Source organism: Leucopleurus acutus, assembly GCF_964270905.1.
Source record: "Leucopleurus acutus genome assembly, chromosome: 6".
NCBI lineage: Eukaryota > Metazoa > Chordata > Mammalia > Artiodactyla > Delphinidae > Leucopleurus > Leucopleurus acutus.
This window is the reverse complement of record NC_139149.1, coordinates 88,976,874-88,992,938: the sequence shown is the minus strand read 5'-3', so window position 1 is coordinate 88,992,938 and position 16,065 is coordinate 88,976,874. Positions and strand designations below refer to the sequence as shown.

The following is a 16,065-nucleotide window of genomic DNA, read 5'->3' as shown; positions in this document are numbered from 1 at the left end:
TTGTATGTATCGGGTCTCGTATATTATAATGACCCTGTCAGAGATGAAAGAGACTATACTGTGAGCTTGGGACAATTTGCTGTTTGTGTGGAAACTGTATTTGCCTATGATTTTTAACTGGCAGAATCGACTGCTTCCTTTTCAGAACATCTCCCAAACCACCCTTAGTGATGTTTTTAAGAAAATTTCATGATAACTAAGTATTACAAAACAAACACCAAGATGAACTTGATTATAGTTCTCAGATTTATGTGATGTCATTTGGTTATGTCTCCCATGATTAGTAAAAAGTTTATTGCTCAGTGCATCACTGATAATCATATGACAGTGTGCCATAATCATTCCTTGGTGATTAAAACTAACTGCTTTACATTACATATATTTTAGGTTTGCAGAAATCAGCTGTCAGTTGAATAATGTCCTCTGTGTTTAATATATTTTGTTCTCAAAGACCTAGTTCCACAAAAGACATTTAAAAGTTTGCTGTTAAATATTTCATTTTTATTTTATTTTATTTTTAAATTTTTAAAATTTTATTTCTTTAAAAATTTTTTGGCTGTGCTGCACGGCATGCAGAATCTTAGTTCCCTGGTATCGAACCCACGCCCCCTGCAGTGGAAGCACGGAGCCTTAACCACTGGACTGCCAAGGAAGTCCCGCCGTTAAATATTTCATTTATTTATTTACTTATAAATTTATTGATTTTTGGCTCTGTTGCTGTGCGCGGGCTTTCTCTAGTTGCAGGGAGCGGGGGCTACTCTTCGTTGTGGTGTGTGGGCTTCTTATTGCTGTGGCTTCTCTTGTTGCAGAGCACGGGCTCTAGGCATGCAGGCTTCAGTAGTTGCAGCACGCCGGCTCAGTAGTTGTGGCTGTGGACTCTAGAGCACAGGCTCAGTAGTTGTGGCGCACGGGCTTAGTTGTTCTGCAGCACGTGGGATCTTCCCAGACCAGGGATTGGACCCAAGTCCCCTGCATTGGCAGGCAGATTCTTAACCACTGCGCCACCAGGGAAGTCACTAAATATTTTAGAAATTAAAACTATAGTGACTACCTTCTAATAGGTATTCTTTAAATATAGTTTAGATATAAACTGAACAACATTAAAATGTTCTTTATATAGTAACTTTGTCATATTTATTGGTGAATATGTGGAACAAGTCATTGAAATAGCTTAAAGTATGTAAACCCAAATCTCAGTATCTTGTAACCCACAATCCTGCAGAGAGATAGTGTTGGTTGTGTGAAAACTTCCTTTTCAATGGGGTATCCAGTAGAGCATACAAATGGGAAGCCCGTCATAGATATTTTCATATTAACAACATCAAAACCTTTGTTTTGTTGGGATTATTTGGATAATAAAATATATCTAACATCACAGCAGGCATTTTTACCTTAATTATCCATGGGGATATTGAAATTCTGACTTTGGGTTTATTTTAAGAGAAAGATTGGTGAGTTGGAACATAATGGTGATTTTTAAAAAATGAAACCAATGGTTTACTTTGAAGTTTAGGGTAAAGAAAGTGAGGGTCGTGTTGTAACACTAGGCCTGGTAGCTGGCTGAGCAAATTATTAAACTGTTCAATGAAAATTATCCATTCAAAATAGAGAGGTACCTTCTATTTAAATCTAGACCAAGAGAAATTAGGCTTAGCTGCCAAATTAGTAAAGCTTCGTTTTTTTTGAAAGTGTGTATTCTTTTTACAGGGTTTAATGACCTAGTTCCTCACTCTTGTGATCTGACAAATCTTGCAGAACTCTTTTTTTTTTTTTTTTTTTGCGGTATGCGGGCCTCTCACTGCTGTGGCCTCTCCCGTTGCGGAGCACAGGCTCTGGACGCGGAGGCTCAGCGGCCGTGGCTCACGGGCCCAGCCGCTCCGCAGCATGTGGGATCTTCCTGGACCAGGGCACGAACCCGCGTCCTCTGCATGGGCAGGCGGACTCTCAACCACTGCGCCACCAGGGAAGCCCTTGCAGAATTCTTAATTGAAGCAACTTCTGTGGCAGCACCTGGAAGCATGTATTTGCATTTACTGTTTATATGAAAGTTACAATTATAATGAAAATATTCTTTTATTTAGATTTTATGTAATAAGTTCATATGTAACTTATTCTATATGACCTTCTCTAATTAGTGTAAATCATTCCACTTAAATCCTTAGAAAGATATTAGAAACAAACAATTCAAAATATTTCTTTATTTTTGATGCCTGACTTGTGACTCAGTGCATTAAGTAGATTCTTTTTCCATGCTCAGGCATGTGTAAAGGCCTAATAGTTTGTGACGCTTTATAGAATTACATAGATAGCATAGTTTTTATATTGATACTTTCAAGAATTTAAATATTGTTTATTTTTAAATTTTTTTTATGTTTGTATAAAACTATGGAAGGATCACAAACTAATAAAACGAATACTGGGCTTCCCTGGTGGCGTAGTGGTTGAGAATCTGCTGCCAATGCAGGGGACACGGGTTCGAGCCCTGGTCTGGGAGGATCCCACATGTCGCGGAGCAACTAGGCCCGTGAGCCACAATTACTGAGCCTGCGCGTCTGGAGCCTGTGCTCCGCAACAAGAGAGGCCGCGACAGTGAGAGGTGCGCGCACCGCGATGAAGAGTGGCCCCCGCTCGCCGCAACTAGAGAAAGCCCTTGCACAGAAACGAAGACCCAACACAGCCAAAAATAAATAAATAAATAAAGGAGTTCCTTTAAAAAAAGAATACTTATTATAGAGCGAGTGGGAACTAGCAAATCAAGATGAGGGTGGAAAGGAGATTCTTCACTGCGTAGCTTTCTGTTCTGTATCCCATTCCTCATGTATTAGGTTAAGTTTTCTGCAGCTGTATTGTTTAGCAGCTTGACGAGGCAGGACAGGAATAAAGACGCAGATGTAAAGAATGGATTGAGGACACAGGGAGGGGGAAGGGTAAACTGGGATGAAGTGAGAGAGTAGCATTGACATATATACACTACCAAATGTAAAATAGATGGCTAGTGGAAAGCAGGTGCATAGCACAGGGAGATCAGCTCAGTGCTTTGTGACCACCTAGAGGGGTGGGAATGGGAGGGTGGGAGGGAGACGCAAGAGGGAGGGGATATGGAGATATATATACATATAGCTGATTCACTTTGTTATACAGCAGAAACTAACACACCATTATAAAGCAATTATACTCCAATAAAGATGTTAAAAAAAATAAACTGAAAAAAAAATGATGATGATAGTGGTGGCTAACAACCATTGACTCTTTACTATCTATTTACCATACTATATACTGTATGTGGTAAGTGTTTTAGGTGTGTTATGTCTTTTCGTGCTTGCCTGTCGACTAGAAGTACTCTTATCTCCACTTTACAGGTGAGGAAATTGAGGCTTAAGCAAGGCTAAGTAACTTGCCCAAGGTCACAGAGCTAATAAGAGGTAGAGCGGAGATTCAGAACCAGGTCTTTCTGATCTAGTCTATGGTCTTCATCACTATTCTCTACTGCCTCTTTGTAAAGTAAAAGGAACCAAAATATCACTTAAAAAAGCAAAAAAACAAAAACAGATAGACATAGCTGAGACCAATTATAATGTAATATTTGTTTTGTCAGTAGGTTGGAAAAGTATTGGAACTGGTCATTGTAATTCATATTTGCATTTTTAAAAAATAAATTTATTTATTTATTTATGGCTGTGTTGGGTCTTCGTTGCTGCACGTGGGCTTTCTCTAGTTGCGTCAAGTGGGGGCTACTCTTTGTTGCGGTGCGCGGGCTTCTCACTGCGGTGGCTTCTCTTGTTGTGGAGCACGGGCTCTAGGCGCACGGGCTTCAGTAGTTGTGGCACAGGGGCTCAGTAGTGTGGCTCACAGGCTCCGTAGTTGTGGTACACGGGCTTAGTTGCTCTGCGGCACGTGGGATCTTCCCAGTCCAGGGCTCGAACCCGTGTCCCCTGCATTGGCAGGCGGATTCTTAACCACTGCGCCACCAGGGAAGCCCCCATATTTGCATTTAAATAATGAATGTAGGTAGTTAAAAATGTGGGTGTTACAGAGTAGTAACATTATTTAAATAATTGCCCTGGATTTTTAAACCATTTTTAAAAATCAGTTTTGTGGCTTTTGTTCCTTAGCATAAGCCGGACCAAGTTGAAGGAGGTGGAGCCAGCAGCATGCAGTGGGACCGTGAAGGGTGAACAGTGCACCAACAAAGCCCTTCCATTCACCAGACATTGTTTCCAACGTATCCTCTTAACTAAATCAAGTGTGCGTTGAAAAGTACTAATTCATTGGGGTGATATATTTCATTCTCAGGCCAAGTGATGAATGGCTTTTGAAATCATAACTGTAATAATTGAAAATAATTTTTATATTACTTCTGATTTTCTTGGTGTCCTCTGAATAGTTTTTTTCTGCTTATATCATTGTGACTCTGTATTCAAGAATCATATCAAAATGAGCATAGCTGACAGCAAGTAGTAGGTTTTTCCAGTGGCTGTCACTTAAATAAATTTTGTTAATAGGATTCTGGTCCTTCCAGTGGTTCTAGGTAGTTTGTATGAGGCAACCATGACACTCATTGATGGGAAAGTCAAATCCCATTATTCAAAAACTGTTTTTAGTCTTCCAAGAAAGTTATGCAGTTTTACAGTACACTTTTTGGTATGGGATTAATTTGCTATTTTTATAGAATATGGTGCTGATTTGAGATGAAAGATAACAAACATCACTGACTAGGAAAGAATATATCTTAAGACAGGATATGCTTGAGGAAAACCTATGTTAAGGAGCTTCAGACTGGTTATGAAATCTTATTACTTTCACTTTTATTAAACATTTGAAGTTGAGTGGCATTTTAAAAACTTATATAGTTGCAATTACTCTTCTTTGCTATCTATCTGATTTTTGCTTTCCTTTCTGTTCTTGGTGTTGTATTTTCTCAGCTTTTTCAGCAGTAGTTTCTATGCAGTAAAGGCTTTCTAAATAGCCTTAACCGTAAAAGCATAAAGGAAAAATGAAAGGTATTTCCTTAATAGATAAAATGTAAATCTATGGAAATGTAGTTAGTGGCTGGCTAAAAGTACAGATGCTTAAAAATGATGATGATAAAAAGCTGATGTTCCAATTTTAACAGTACAATTTTGATTTAAAAGTAATTTTTCATAAGTTATAAGTTTGAGTTTGGTGTTGGAAGTGTGAAATGAAAAATTCAAATTTGGATAGTCAAGTTTTCTGTAATTATATCTTTAAATATTTATTCTTGATGAGTATCTTAGGCAGAAATTTTCCTTAAAAGAAAGTTTTTTGTTTGTTTGTTTTTAATCATCATAGTGGAACTTTTAGGAGTCAGTGTGTTAGGAAGGAAATGACCCTGCTTGTCTAAATAACAGAAATCACAATGGCCATAAATCACAATGGGAGACTCATGTTAGAAGCTCATTAGCAAAATAGACTCCTTCAGAAGTATATTCTGAGAAATAAAGATAACTATTATCATTTTTCTATTATAAGTAGTTGGGTTGGTTCTTTAGCTTTTATAGATAATAAAATTTATACTTACTAAGCACAAGTTAGGGAAGAAACAAATTTTATGTAGAGCTCGAAAAATTAAATGGTTTGAGTGTATTTTATTCCTAACTTAAAAAAAACCCAGATATCCTCTTGAACCGCTCTCAGCAACTCTTCTCAAGTTGCACGGCCAAGTTTGCAGATGGACAGCAGTGCTCTGTGCCCGTTTTTGACATTACACACCAGACACCTCTGTGTGAAGAACATGCCAAAAAAATGGTAAGTTCAAATTTTATTTTCTGCAACAGAGGATTTCAAAGTTCATATATATATATTTTATATTGTATTGAAGTATAGTTGATTTACTATGTTGTGTTAATTTCTTCTGTAGAGCAAAGTGACTCAGTTATACATATATGTATATACATGCTCTTTTTCATATTCTTTTTCATTATGGTTTTCACAGGATATTGAATGCAGTTCCCTGTGCTGTACAGTAGGAACTTGTTTATCCATCCTATATATAATAGCTTGAGGCTTTCAAAGTTTTGATAGCTGTCCAGAGTAGGAAATATTTTATGACTTAGTACAAACTATATGTGTATGTAAATCACTGAAATGAGTTTTGTAAAACAATACTCGTTTAGGACCTCATATTTTGTAGTCTCTTCTATTTCACTAAAAAAAAGAAAAAGAAATGCTGGTCATAACTGATTGAATTAATTTTATACCCTCACTGAAAGAAAACACTGTTCTAGAAAGTATTTAGTAGTTAGTTAGATGTGGTCATTTTGTTTATTATCTGTAGCTAGTCTATACTTCTCTTCTCAAGATACATTTTTTTATACATAGGCAGATTTCCCAAGATCTTTCTTTGCTCCATTTCTCTAGGATTTTGCTTTTCTTATATATAATTCTGCGAATGTCTTGGATATTTGATGAAATTTCAGCCAAAAGCCAACCCTTATTATAATTCCATTGGACTTAATTATTGCTTTAGTTAATGCTGGTAGCGTAAGCCCTAATTAATTCAGAATAATTTGGAGAGAAAAGTCTGAATTAGTGAACTACCTGAATTATATAATCACTTAAAATAAATGCATTTCACCCATCAGACACTTACTGAGTTGTTCTGCTATTTGCAAGGTATTGTGCTAGGTACCTATATATTAAAAAATTGAATAAGACAACTCTTACCTGCTATGAGCATATTTTAGTTTGCAGGGATGCATCAGGGTAACCAAGTGGCCATTGGACAGGACTTAGTAGTGTAACACTGTGGTCCTGGCTTTGCCACTAGCTATATGTGTAACATGGACTAATGAGTCATCCTTTCTAGACCTCAGTAGCCGTGTATGAAGTTTACTGGCTTCTTCTCTAAGAACCTGTTTTGTTTTCTAGATTTCCTTTATGGACCATATGTTTTGAAAAGTTGTATACTGAACTATGTATACAAATATTGAATAATTACTTTCCCATTTTAATTTTAAAACATTTAAAATATAGACACTTTTGTTAGCTTATTGAGGTGTTATCACGGTTAAAGAATGACTTCCATATCTTTTTTTTGTTATTGTTGTTGTTTTTTTTTTTTGCGGTACGCGGGCCTCTCACTGTTGTGGCCTCTCCCGTTGCGGAGCACAGGCTCCGGATGCACAGGCTCCGGGCGCGCAGGCTCAGCGGCCATGGCTCACGGGCACAGCCGCTCTGCTGCATGTGGGATCTTCCCGGACCGGGACACGAACCTGTGTCCCCTGCATCGGCAGACGGACTCCCAACCACTGCGCCACCAGGGAAGCCCTAGTTTGAGCTATTTTTAAGTTTAAAATTACATAAGAGTAGAGCAAACACTTGTATTCCATCCGTCCCCCAGTGAGAGACTAACACTGGCTGATAAAAACTGTGCAAATCTCATGGCTCTACTTTCAGACTATATCTTGAATTCACACACATTTTACCAACTTCGCTGCTACCATTTTAGCCTTGGCTACCATCATCTTTGCCTGCATTATTGTAATAGCCTCCTAATTAGTCTCCCTTCTTCCTGCCACGCCTCCTGTGCCCGGATGTGTTGCTCACAGATCAGCCAGGGTAGACTATGATGTGGGTCCCACTGTCTTTGAATTTACATATAGTAAAGTTCACTCTTTTTAGTGTACAGTACTATGAATTTTGACATGCATACAGATACATAATCAAGATACAGAATCATTCCATCACCCCCCAAAAGTCTCTAGTGTTGCCCTTTGTAGTCAGCCCTTTTCTATCCCCACTGATCTGTTTCTGTCCGTATAATTTTACATTTTCCAGAATGTCTTCTAAATGGAATCATTCAGTATGTAGCCTTTAGAGCAGGCCTTTTAGAATATACATCTGATCATTTTAGTTCCCTGATCAAAACTTTCCAGTGGCTTCCCATCGCATCTAGAATCCAATCTGAAATTCTTACCATGCCTATGAGGCACTTCCTGATCTGGCCCTGGCAACCGCTCCAGCTTCGTCTTATACCCTCTCCTCACTTCCACAGCTCCAGCAACATTGGCCTTCTTGCTCTTTCTTAAACACTCTAAGTATGCTCCCACCTCAGGGACTTTCTGCTTGTTTTTCTCTTTTCCTGGAGTGTTCTTACCCCAGATTCTCCATGTCTCACTCCTTCATTTCATTCAGGTTTCTGATCAAGTGTCAGTTCTGCCTCCCCTCTACCCTGCTACTTTTTATCCTTGTACTCTACCTTATTTTTCTTCCTAACATTTATATTTGCCTAACATTATGTATTCATTAGTTTGTTTATTGTCTGAATCCCCCGACTAGAATGTAAACTTCACAAAGGCAGGAACATTTTTTTGTTCAATGCTACTATATCCCCAGTGCTTGGAACAAAGATGCTCCATAAGTAATGGTTGAATAAATTATCGGTTAGGCACATGGCTTGTGGGGGATAGGGGTGAGATTCTGAACTAGACTCAGCCACTTGATAGGACAGCCATTGGTAGAAGAGGCTAGAGCTGCCCGAGGTCCAGGCTGGCAGACAGAACATGGTATTCAACAGGTATGAGACCATACAACAGATGGTAAGTTACTAAATGCGTTGTCCTGCATAGAAGTAGAATGGGACAGTGAGAATGCTGGGAGTGAACAGTGTTTGTAAGTAGTGTAGGTACATGAACACTTGGCTTTAGGAAAGCCTCTAGGACACAGGTGTTCTTTGGAGGAGCTAAGTAAGGGAACACCAAGGGCCAGGCAGGGTCTCAGTCATGGGCACTTCTGTGTGGAGGAGCTGGCACCTTACCAAACACGTTGCGTGGCTACACAGCATAAGCCTGAGAGTAAGACAGAAGCCCAGAAGCAGAGCCAGTAGGATTAGTATATTCTTGGCTAGAGCTCTCTTCCTCCCTCCTGCTCAAGGTTCACACTGGTCCTAGAGGGAAATCCTGGAATGGATGCCAGCACCTGGTGGGTACTGGTAGCTGCTTATTCACTATTTATTCAGTTACATAGTGGGCATAAAAAAAGTAGACGTCACGTGTTGAACCAAAAGGAATTACAGAGGCTGGGAAGCAGCCTCTTTTTTGTTGTTTTCTAAATTTGTGAATTTTGAGTCTGTAATTGTGTTTGGATTCAAGTATTTGTCTGGGATTAAACATCTTTTAGATTTCCTGAATTTATGCTTAATTTTATTCTTGCTTTGAATTTGTTTGATGTTAGTGATAATTATTAGTCTTCAGGTCTTTTTATGTATTTGATTATAAGAGTTATTACTGAGTTCATCAACTCAAAGGTGACATCAATCGTAAAAACCACGATTGTTTTATATACCACCAAGAAGGAAAAAATGTTGCACAGTGCATTTCTTATCACTTAAAATTTTTATTTTATACTTACCAAAATAGATTTTTTAGTCTTAGATAGATAGACATAGATATTTTTATCTTCTATAGCACTCCTGGTTTCAGCTAATTCTTGGTGTGTGAAAGGCAGTATTTTCTACATACATCTACTATAACACAGCTTTGTCCACTTTGTGGATTATTTTCCTTTTTCCTTTGGTTGTGGCTTTGCAATAAAAAGGTGGGTGGGGGGTATTGTGGTCAGTTCTTCAATAATGAATATTTGCTTCACCAGTAACAGTTTTACACACTGCCACTTTTTGTGCCTTTCTGCATACACAGCAGTTTTTCCTCTGCATGTAAAACCAACAATGCATATACCTTCATTCAAACAGTGACAGTACAAAGAGCTATGACCAACTTTGAACATGTAGGCAGCACCAACTGTAATGACCATCACCTGGCTGACGGCAGGAATAATATGCCGTCATTGTAAAATGCTTTCCGATTGTAGAGAGAGTAAAATGTGCATCTGGGTCTTCAGATTTAAGGGTACTTAGCTGAAGAAAGCTAGTTGTAGTGCAGATTTCTATTCCTTCCTGGTTCTTCTTCCTTTGCCTCCTCACTTAATTGCAACAGTTTTATAAAGCTGTGTGCCCATTGTCTTCTCTCTTTACCATGTCTCCCTGGTCCCTATAAATTATTTGAAGGACTTGTACTGTGTCAAGATTTCCAGGTCTCCATCTCCATCCCTGTCTTCCTTCCTGTGCACCAGATACGGTTTTCTCCTGCCTCCCTGGACGTCTTCTCGTCTCAAACTCTATCTGAGGCCAACTGAATTCCATAACTTTTTTCCTGATTCTGTTTATTCTGCTGTGTTCTGTATCCCAACTAATGGCATTATCCCCTAACAATCACCTCAGCTAGAAATCCTGGACACATTTGAGAATTTTATATTCCCCACATCCTCACCACATCCAAGGATCTGTCACATCTTGAGAATTCTCTCTCAACAGGCCGGCGCTTTTCCATTCCTGCTCACTTTGCCCTCAGCTATTTATCAGTCTCGTTGAAATAGCCCTCTGATTGGAACTCCTTCCTCCACTCACTTGCCTCTTCTCTTTATCCCTTTACGTTGCTAGCAGGATAGTTAATCCTTTTAAAACATGTACTCCTGTCATCAAAACTCATTCCCCATTGCCTATAAAATAAAGTTTAAAATCCTTAACAGAGTATTCAAAGTCATACAGGATCTGGTTCCAGACTTCTTTACAGGCTACTTTTATATTTTGTCCTCCATTATACCCCGAGCAATAGTCATACCCAATTATTTGCTGTCCTTTTTTTTTTTTTTTTTTTTTTGCGGTACGCGGGCCTCCCACTGCTACGGCCCCTCCCGCTGCGGAGCACAGGCTCCGGACGCGCAGGCCCAGCGGCCATGGCTCACCGGCCCAGCCACTCCGCGGCATGTGGGATCCTCCCGGACCGGGGCACGAACCCGCGTCCCCCGCATCGGCAGGCGGACTCTCAACCACTGCGCCACCAGGGAAGCCCTTTGCTGTCCTTTTTGTCTGTTTGTGCCATTTCCTTTAGCCTAGAATGATCTTCCCCCTTATCCCAACAACTTAAAATCCTGTTTATCCTTTAATCTCACATTAACTACAAGTAAAGGATTTTCCTTTTGTGTACCCTTAGAAGGTGTTTATATCATTATTGCCCAGTTTTTTCTACTGTATTTATGTATCCTTGTAGTCATGTTTTTCCCACGGGAGACTAAGTTCTTTGAGAGCACAAATCAAATTTTATTCAATTTTTTATACTACAGCACCTATGACAGTGCCTGTAAATGTGGGATGAGCTATATGTATATATTGAATTGATTTGAATCAAATTTTAAAATGAATTTCTTATTCATTTAATTATCGTTATACATAGTTTTAGGCACTATATAGAATTTTAAGAGATATAAGTATTTTTTTCAGATAGCTGTTTGGTTTTTCCCAAATAATCTCAGTTTAAAAATACCCATTTATTCATTCCAAAGGATAATTTCTTGAGAGGAGATAGCTCCCGTAAAGTTCAGCACCAGCAGCAGAGGAAACCCAGGAAAAAAACCAAGCCTCCTGCACTTACCAAAAAACACAAGAAGAAGAGAAGGCGTGGACCTCGTCGACCCCAAAAGCCCATTCCCCCTGCAGTTCCTCAGGGGAACCTCAGCATGCCCACCAGCGTCTCACTGCCAGTGGAGGCCTCTCACATCCGGTCAGTGGTGGCGCCAGAGTTTACGTCTGCTTTACGTGTTCTGATTGTTCTCAGAACATCTGGCTTCGTTTACTTTTCTAGTGTTGGAAGTAGGCTAAAGGAACCATTTGGTACATAAGCCTAGACCTTGTAGTTTTCAATATGATTTTTTACAAAATATCTGATGGGGTTAGATCTGAAGTAAAGCTTTTGATAACCAAGAGAGCAAATGCTGATATTGGGAATTTAATTGACTACTCTCAGATTTTTCTGTTTCAACAGAAATTCCATATATGTTCCAACAGAAATATTCCATCAGAAATCTGATGCGTTATTAATTTTGTCAGGGGTAATAAGCATTTTGACCAGATGAATGAGGCTTCTGTTTCAGCTAAACATCCCAGTTTTATCTGTTTCATTTTTTTAAATTTATTTATTTATTCATTCATTCATTCATCCATTCATTCATCATTTATTTATTTTGGCTGCGTTGGGTCTTCGTTGCTTCACGCGGGCTTTCTCTAGTTGCGGCGAGCGGGGGCTACTCTTTGTCGCGGTGCGTGAGCTTCTCATTGCGGTGGCTTCTCTTGTCGCGAAGCACGGGCTCTAGAGCGCAGGCTCAGTAGCTGTGGCGCCCAGGCTTAGTTGCCTCGCGGCATGTGGCATCTTCCCGGACCAGGGCTCGAACGTGTGTTCCCTGCATTGGCACAGGCGGGTTCTTAACCAGCGCGCCACCAGGGAAGCCCTGTTTCTTTTTTTTAATTATTATTTTGACCAGATTTTAAATTCTACTATAAAGTACTAAGACACACTTGATATACCAAATTGTAATTCATTTTACTAGTGCACCAAATTGTCATTCATTCTAATTTGCAGTAAAAATAGTATCTCCAAATGGTTGTCTTCTCTTAATACATGGGTAAGCGTTGCAGAAGTGTGTAACTGCATACGGCGAGTTCTGTCGTTTTGGTTTCCGATTTTCTTCTCTTAGAGTAGGAAGGGAGACATTTTGAGTTAGGATTTTCCGTTTTTGCATCGACAGACTTGTCTTGGGGACACTGATGTGGAGGTCAAGTGGGGGGGCGGGGCCAATCGTGTCATCTTCCCCAGGAGCCCGTCCACGCCAGAGCTGAGTGCTGATGAGCTGCCGGATGACATTGCCAATGAGATCACTGACATTCCACATGACTTGGAATTGAACCAGGAGGACTTTTCAGACGTCCTGCCGCGGCTACCTGATGACTTACAAGATTTTGATTTTTTTGAAGGTATGGTCAATGTTTTGATTGGAGAAAACTGGTTTTTAAAATGAGTCTTTTAAAGGGGGAGGTAGCTTTTTTGAGATATGTTTGGAGTATCCCTCCTCACGTGTAACGTCTTTCACCAGAGACAGGAAAGGTAAAGCACTAAAGCTGTTTCACTCTTTTTAGAAGGTGAGGCACGTACAGTTTTTAGACTGATACCCTAGCCTTAGTGGATCAGTAGGTTTGAGAGCTACGTTTATAACTTTGTTCCTTTACTTACTTATTATCTTTGGCCTCACCGCGCAGCACGCGGGACCTTAGTTCCCCGACCAGGGATTGAATGTGGGCAGTGGCAGTGAAAGCCCTAAGTCCTAACCACTGGACCGCCAGGGAAGGCACCTACCTTCGTTTATTTTATTTTATTTATTTTATTTTTTTTACAGCTTTATTGGAGTATAATTGCTTCACAATGGTGTGTTAGTTTCTGCTTTATAACAAAGTGAATCAGTTATACATATACACCCTTCGTTTATTTTTGAACAAAGACATTTTAAATTTGAGTTTATTGAAACCTTTCAGAACTTGTCCTCATTTTAATACCCCACCATGTACTTCAATTGAAGTGCACTTTTCCAGAACAAAGTTGACTTAATACTGCCAATTCTCTAGTGCTTTCAGGGGAAATCTTTTCTACTCTTAGAAGGTTTCTTTCACTATTAAAAACTGGATATTTTGGGGGTGATTAGTCAAGTTCCTAACAATGGGTTATTTATATTGGAAATGAAATCAGTGAGGCCTGTGACTTCCATTTTGTGAAAATCACTTAGAAATGGGAGAAGGATGAGAGGGGAAGAGTAGAGAGTAACGCAAAAGCATTTCAAAAGGTAACCCATGAAGTGAGCTGAGTGCTTGGTGTTGCGCTGAGATATGCACGTGAGTTCTGTATCGTAGGCTTCACAGCTGCCCTTCCAGCTGGAAGAGCCCAAGAGTAGAGGAGCAAAGGCGGCTCCTCCCACACAGCCTTTTGTCTCAGATCTGAACTGACTGACATGTTTTCCGTTTTAATGACGTTAATATAGCTTCGGGTAAAAACATACGTGAAATCAGATAGTCACCACGTGTTTTAAATTGGTAGTGCTTAGACTCCTAAGCACTGAACACTTGGCTCAGACGGATTTTGATAGTGCTGTAAACGAACTGAAGATGTGATTCAGGTTCCGGGACAGCTTGACCCCTCACACCTGTCCTGCAGCTGAATATTTCGCTTTTTTCCTTCCCATCCGATCCTTACTAGAATGTTGTTACACATAATTCCGCTGTATGGTTTTTGTGGTCTGGGGCGGTGAAGGCTCTGCTGACTGTTGATGGCTCTCGTTTACTCAGGCAAGAACGGGGACCTCCTCCCCACCACCGAAGAGGCCGAGGAGCTTGAGCGGGCCTTGCAGGCCGTGACGTCTCTTGAGTGCCTGAGTACCATTGGGGTGCTCACCCAGTCAGATGGTGTGCCCGTCCAGGAGTTGTCAGACAGAGGAATAGGGGTGTTCTCCACAGGGACTGGAGCTTCAGGAATTCAGTCCTTGAGCCGAGAGGTCAACACGGACCTGGGGGAGCTGCTGAATGGGCGTATAGTCCACGACAACTTTTCTAGTCTAGAGCTGGATGAGAGCCTGCTCCGTTCTGCTACCTTGTCTAACCCACCTACACCCCTGGCAGGGCAGATCCAGGGGCAGTTCTCTGCCCCAGCCAACGTTGGCCTTACTTCTGCCACTCTGATCAGCCAGAGTGCCCTTGGGGAGAGAGCCTTCCCAGGACAGTTTCATGGACTTCACGATGGCAGCCATGCCTCGCAGAGGCCGCATCCTGCCCAGCTGCTGAGCAAGGCAGATGACCTAATCACCTCACGACAGCAATACAGCAGTGACCATTCACACTCCTCGCCCCACGGAAGCCATTATGACAGTGAGCACGTGCCGTCTCCCTACAGCGACCATATCACCTCTCCCCACACAACATCTTACTCTGGTGATAACATGGCAGCTACCTTTTCAGCAGAGATGCCCATCATGGCGCAGCACTTGCTCCCAGCCCAACTTGAGGTGCCACTTGGAGGAGTCGTAAACCCCAGAACTCACTGGGGCAATCTCCCTGTCAGCCTCGGAGATCCCTCTCCATTTAGCAACCTTCTCGGCGCAGATGGACATCTTCTTTCCACTTCCCTATCCACACCACCCACCACTTCGAACTCAGAGACCACACAGCCTGCCTTCGCCACCGTGACCCCCAGCAGCTCCAGTGTGCTTCCGGGGTTACCGCAGACCAGCTTCAGTGGCATGGGGCCTTCTGCTGAACTGCTGGTCTCCACCTCTCCCAAGCAGCAACTCCCTCAGTTCAGCGCAGCCTTCGGCCACCAGCTGAGTTCTCACAGTGGCATCCCCAAGGACCTGCAGCCCAGCCACAGCTCAATAGCGCCTCCCACAGGCTTCACAGTGACAGGTGCCACAGCTACAAGTACCAATAATGCGTCTTCTCCCTTTACCTCCCCTAACTGAGCGTATCTGTGTGCTTGCAGGCAGGTGGGGAACCTGGTGTTTTCTATCTTGTTTTCCTCTTTATCACCCCTCTCCCCTTTTCCTAAAGAAGATTTTAAAAATAACAGATGGGGACTAGAGGAGAACTCCCTTTTCCAGTTAAGCAGGTTACCCCACAGTGGACCTCGCTTCAGTGTTCACATGTGCTCCTTCGCACTGGTGCTCATTCCCTCCTGGCAGGTCCACTCTCCCCCAGTGGTTTCCTTAGTGGCTCAGCACAGTGACTGGATAGAATCGACTTTTAGCAGCAAGTCCTAGAAGTGAAAGATACCTCAGATTACCAGTGCCCTTTACTATTTCCTAGTATTCAGATCAATGCTTTCCATTCTAATACCAGGTCTTTACATAGGTGGTTCTAAATGGAATGAGCCTATTCATTGAGTTCCTGTGTAAGAGATGGCAAGTGGTGTGTAGAGGCAGATCAAGGCTCTGACTTAGCACCGACTGCTAAACATCACATGAGGCCAGGATTCCATTCCTAATTGTGATCATGTTTAATTAAAAAGAAAAAAATTAGTCTTTTAACTGCCTGTGTGTATGTGTGCACCCACGCGTGTGTTTTTGTGCAGGGCAGGAAGCAGCTGTCCCATTGTTTTTTTTTTTTTTCTTTCCTAATGAGTAGAAGGCTCTTCTCCTTTCCCACATCTCACAGCCCTGATAAGGTTGGTCATTCTTTCC

At 41.2% G+C, this 16,065-nt stretch overlaps 1 protein-coding gene across 1 annotated transcript in view; it reads left to right on the top strand.

The window, feature by feature from the left end:
* Nucleotides 1-15,348, top strand: part of INO80D (INO80 complex subunit D) — a gene marked incomplete at its 3' end in the record, with an annotated part of 60,428 nt that extends 45,080 nt beyond the window's left edge. Inside the window, exons 7-11 of the mRNA XM_082840799.1 lie at nt 4,113-4,222; nt 5,633-5,766; nt 11,359-11,576; nt 12,666-12,823; nt 14,183-15,348. Of these exons, the coding sequence (XP_082696925.1) occupies nt 4,113-4,222; nt 5,633-5,766; nt 11,359-11,576; nt 12,666-12,823; nt 14,183-15,348 (1,786 nt within the window). The remainder of the gene's footprint in view (nt 1-4,112; nt 4,223-5,632; nt 5,767-11,358; nt 11,577-12,665; nt 12,824-14,182) is intronic.
* Between the last annotated feature and the right edge of the window lie 717 nt (nt 15,349-16,065).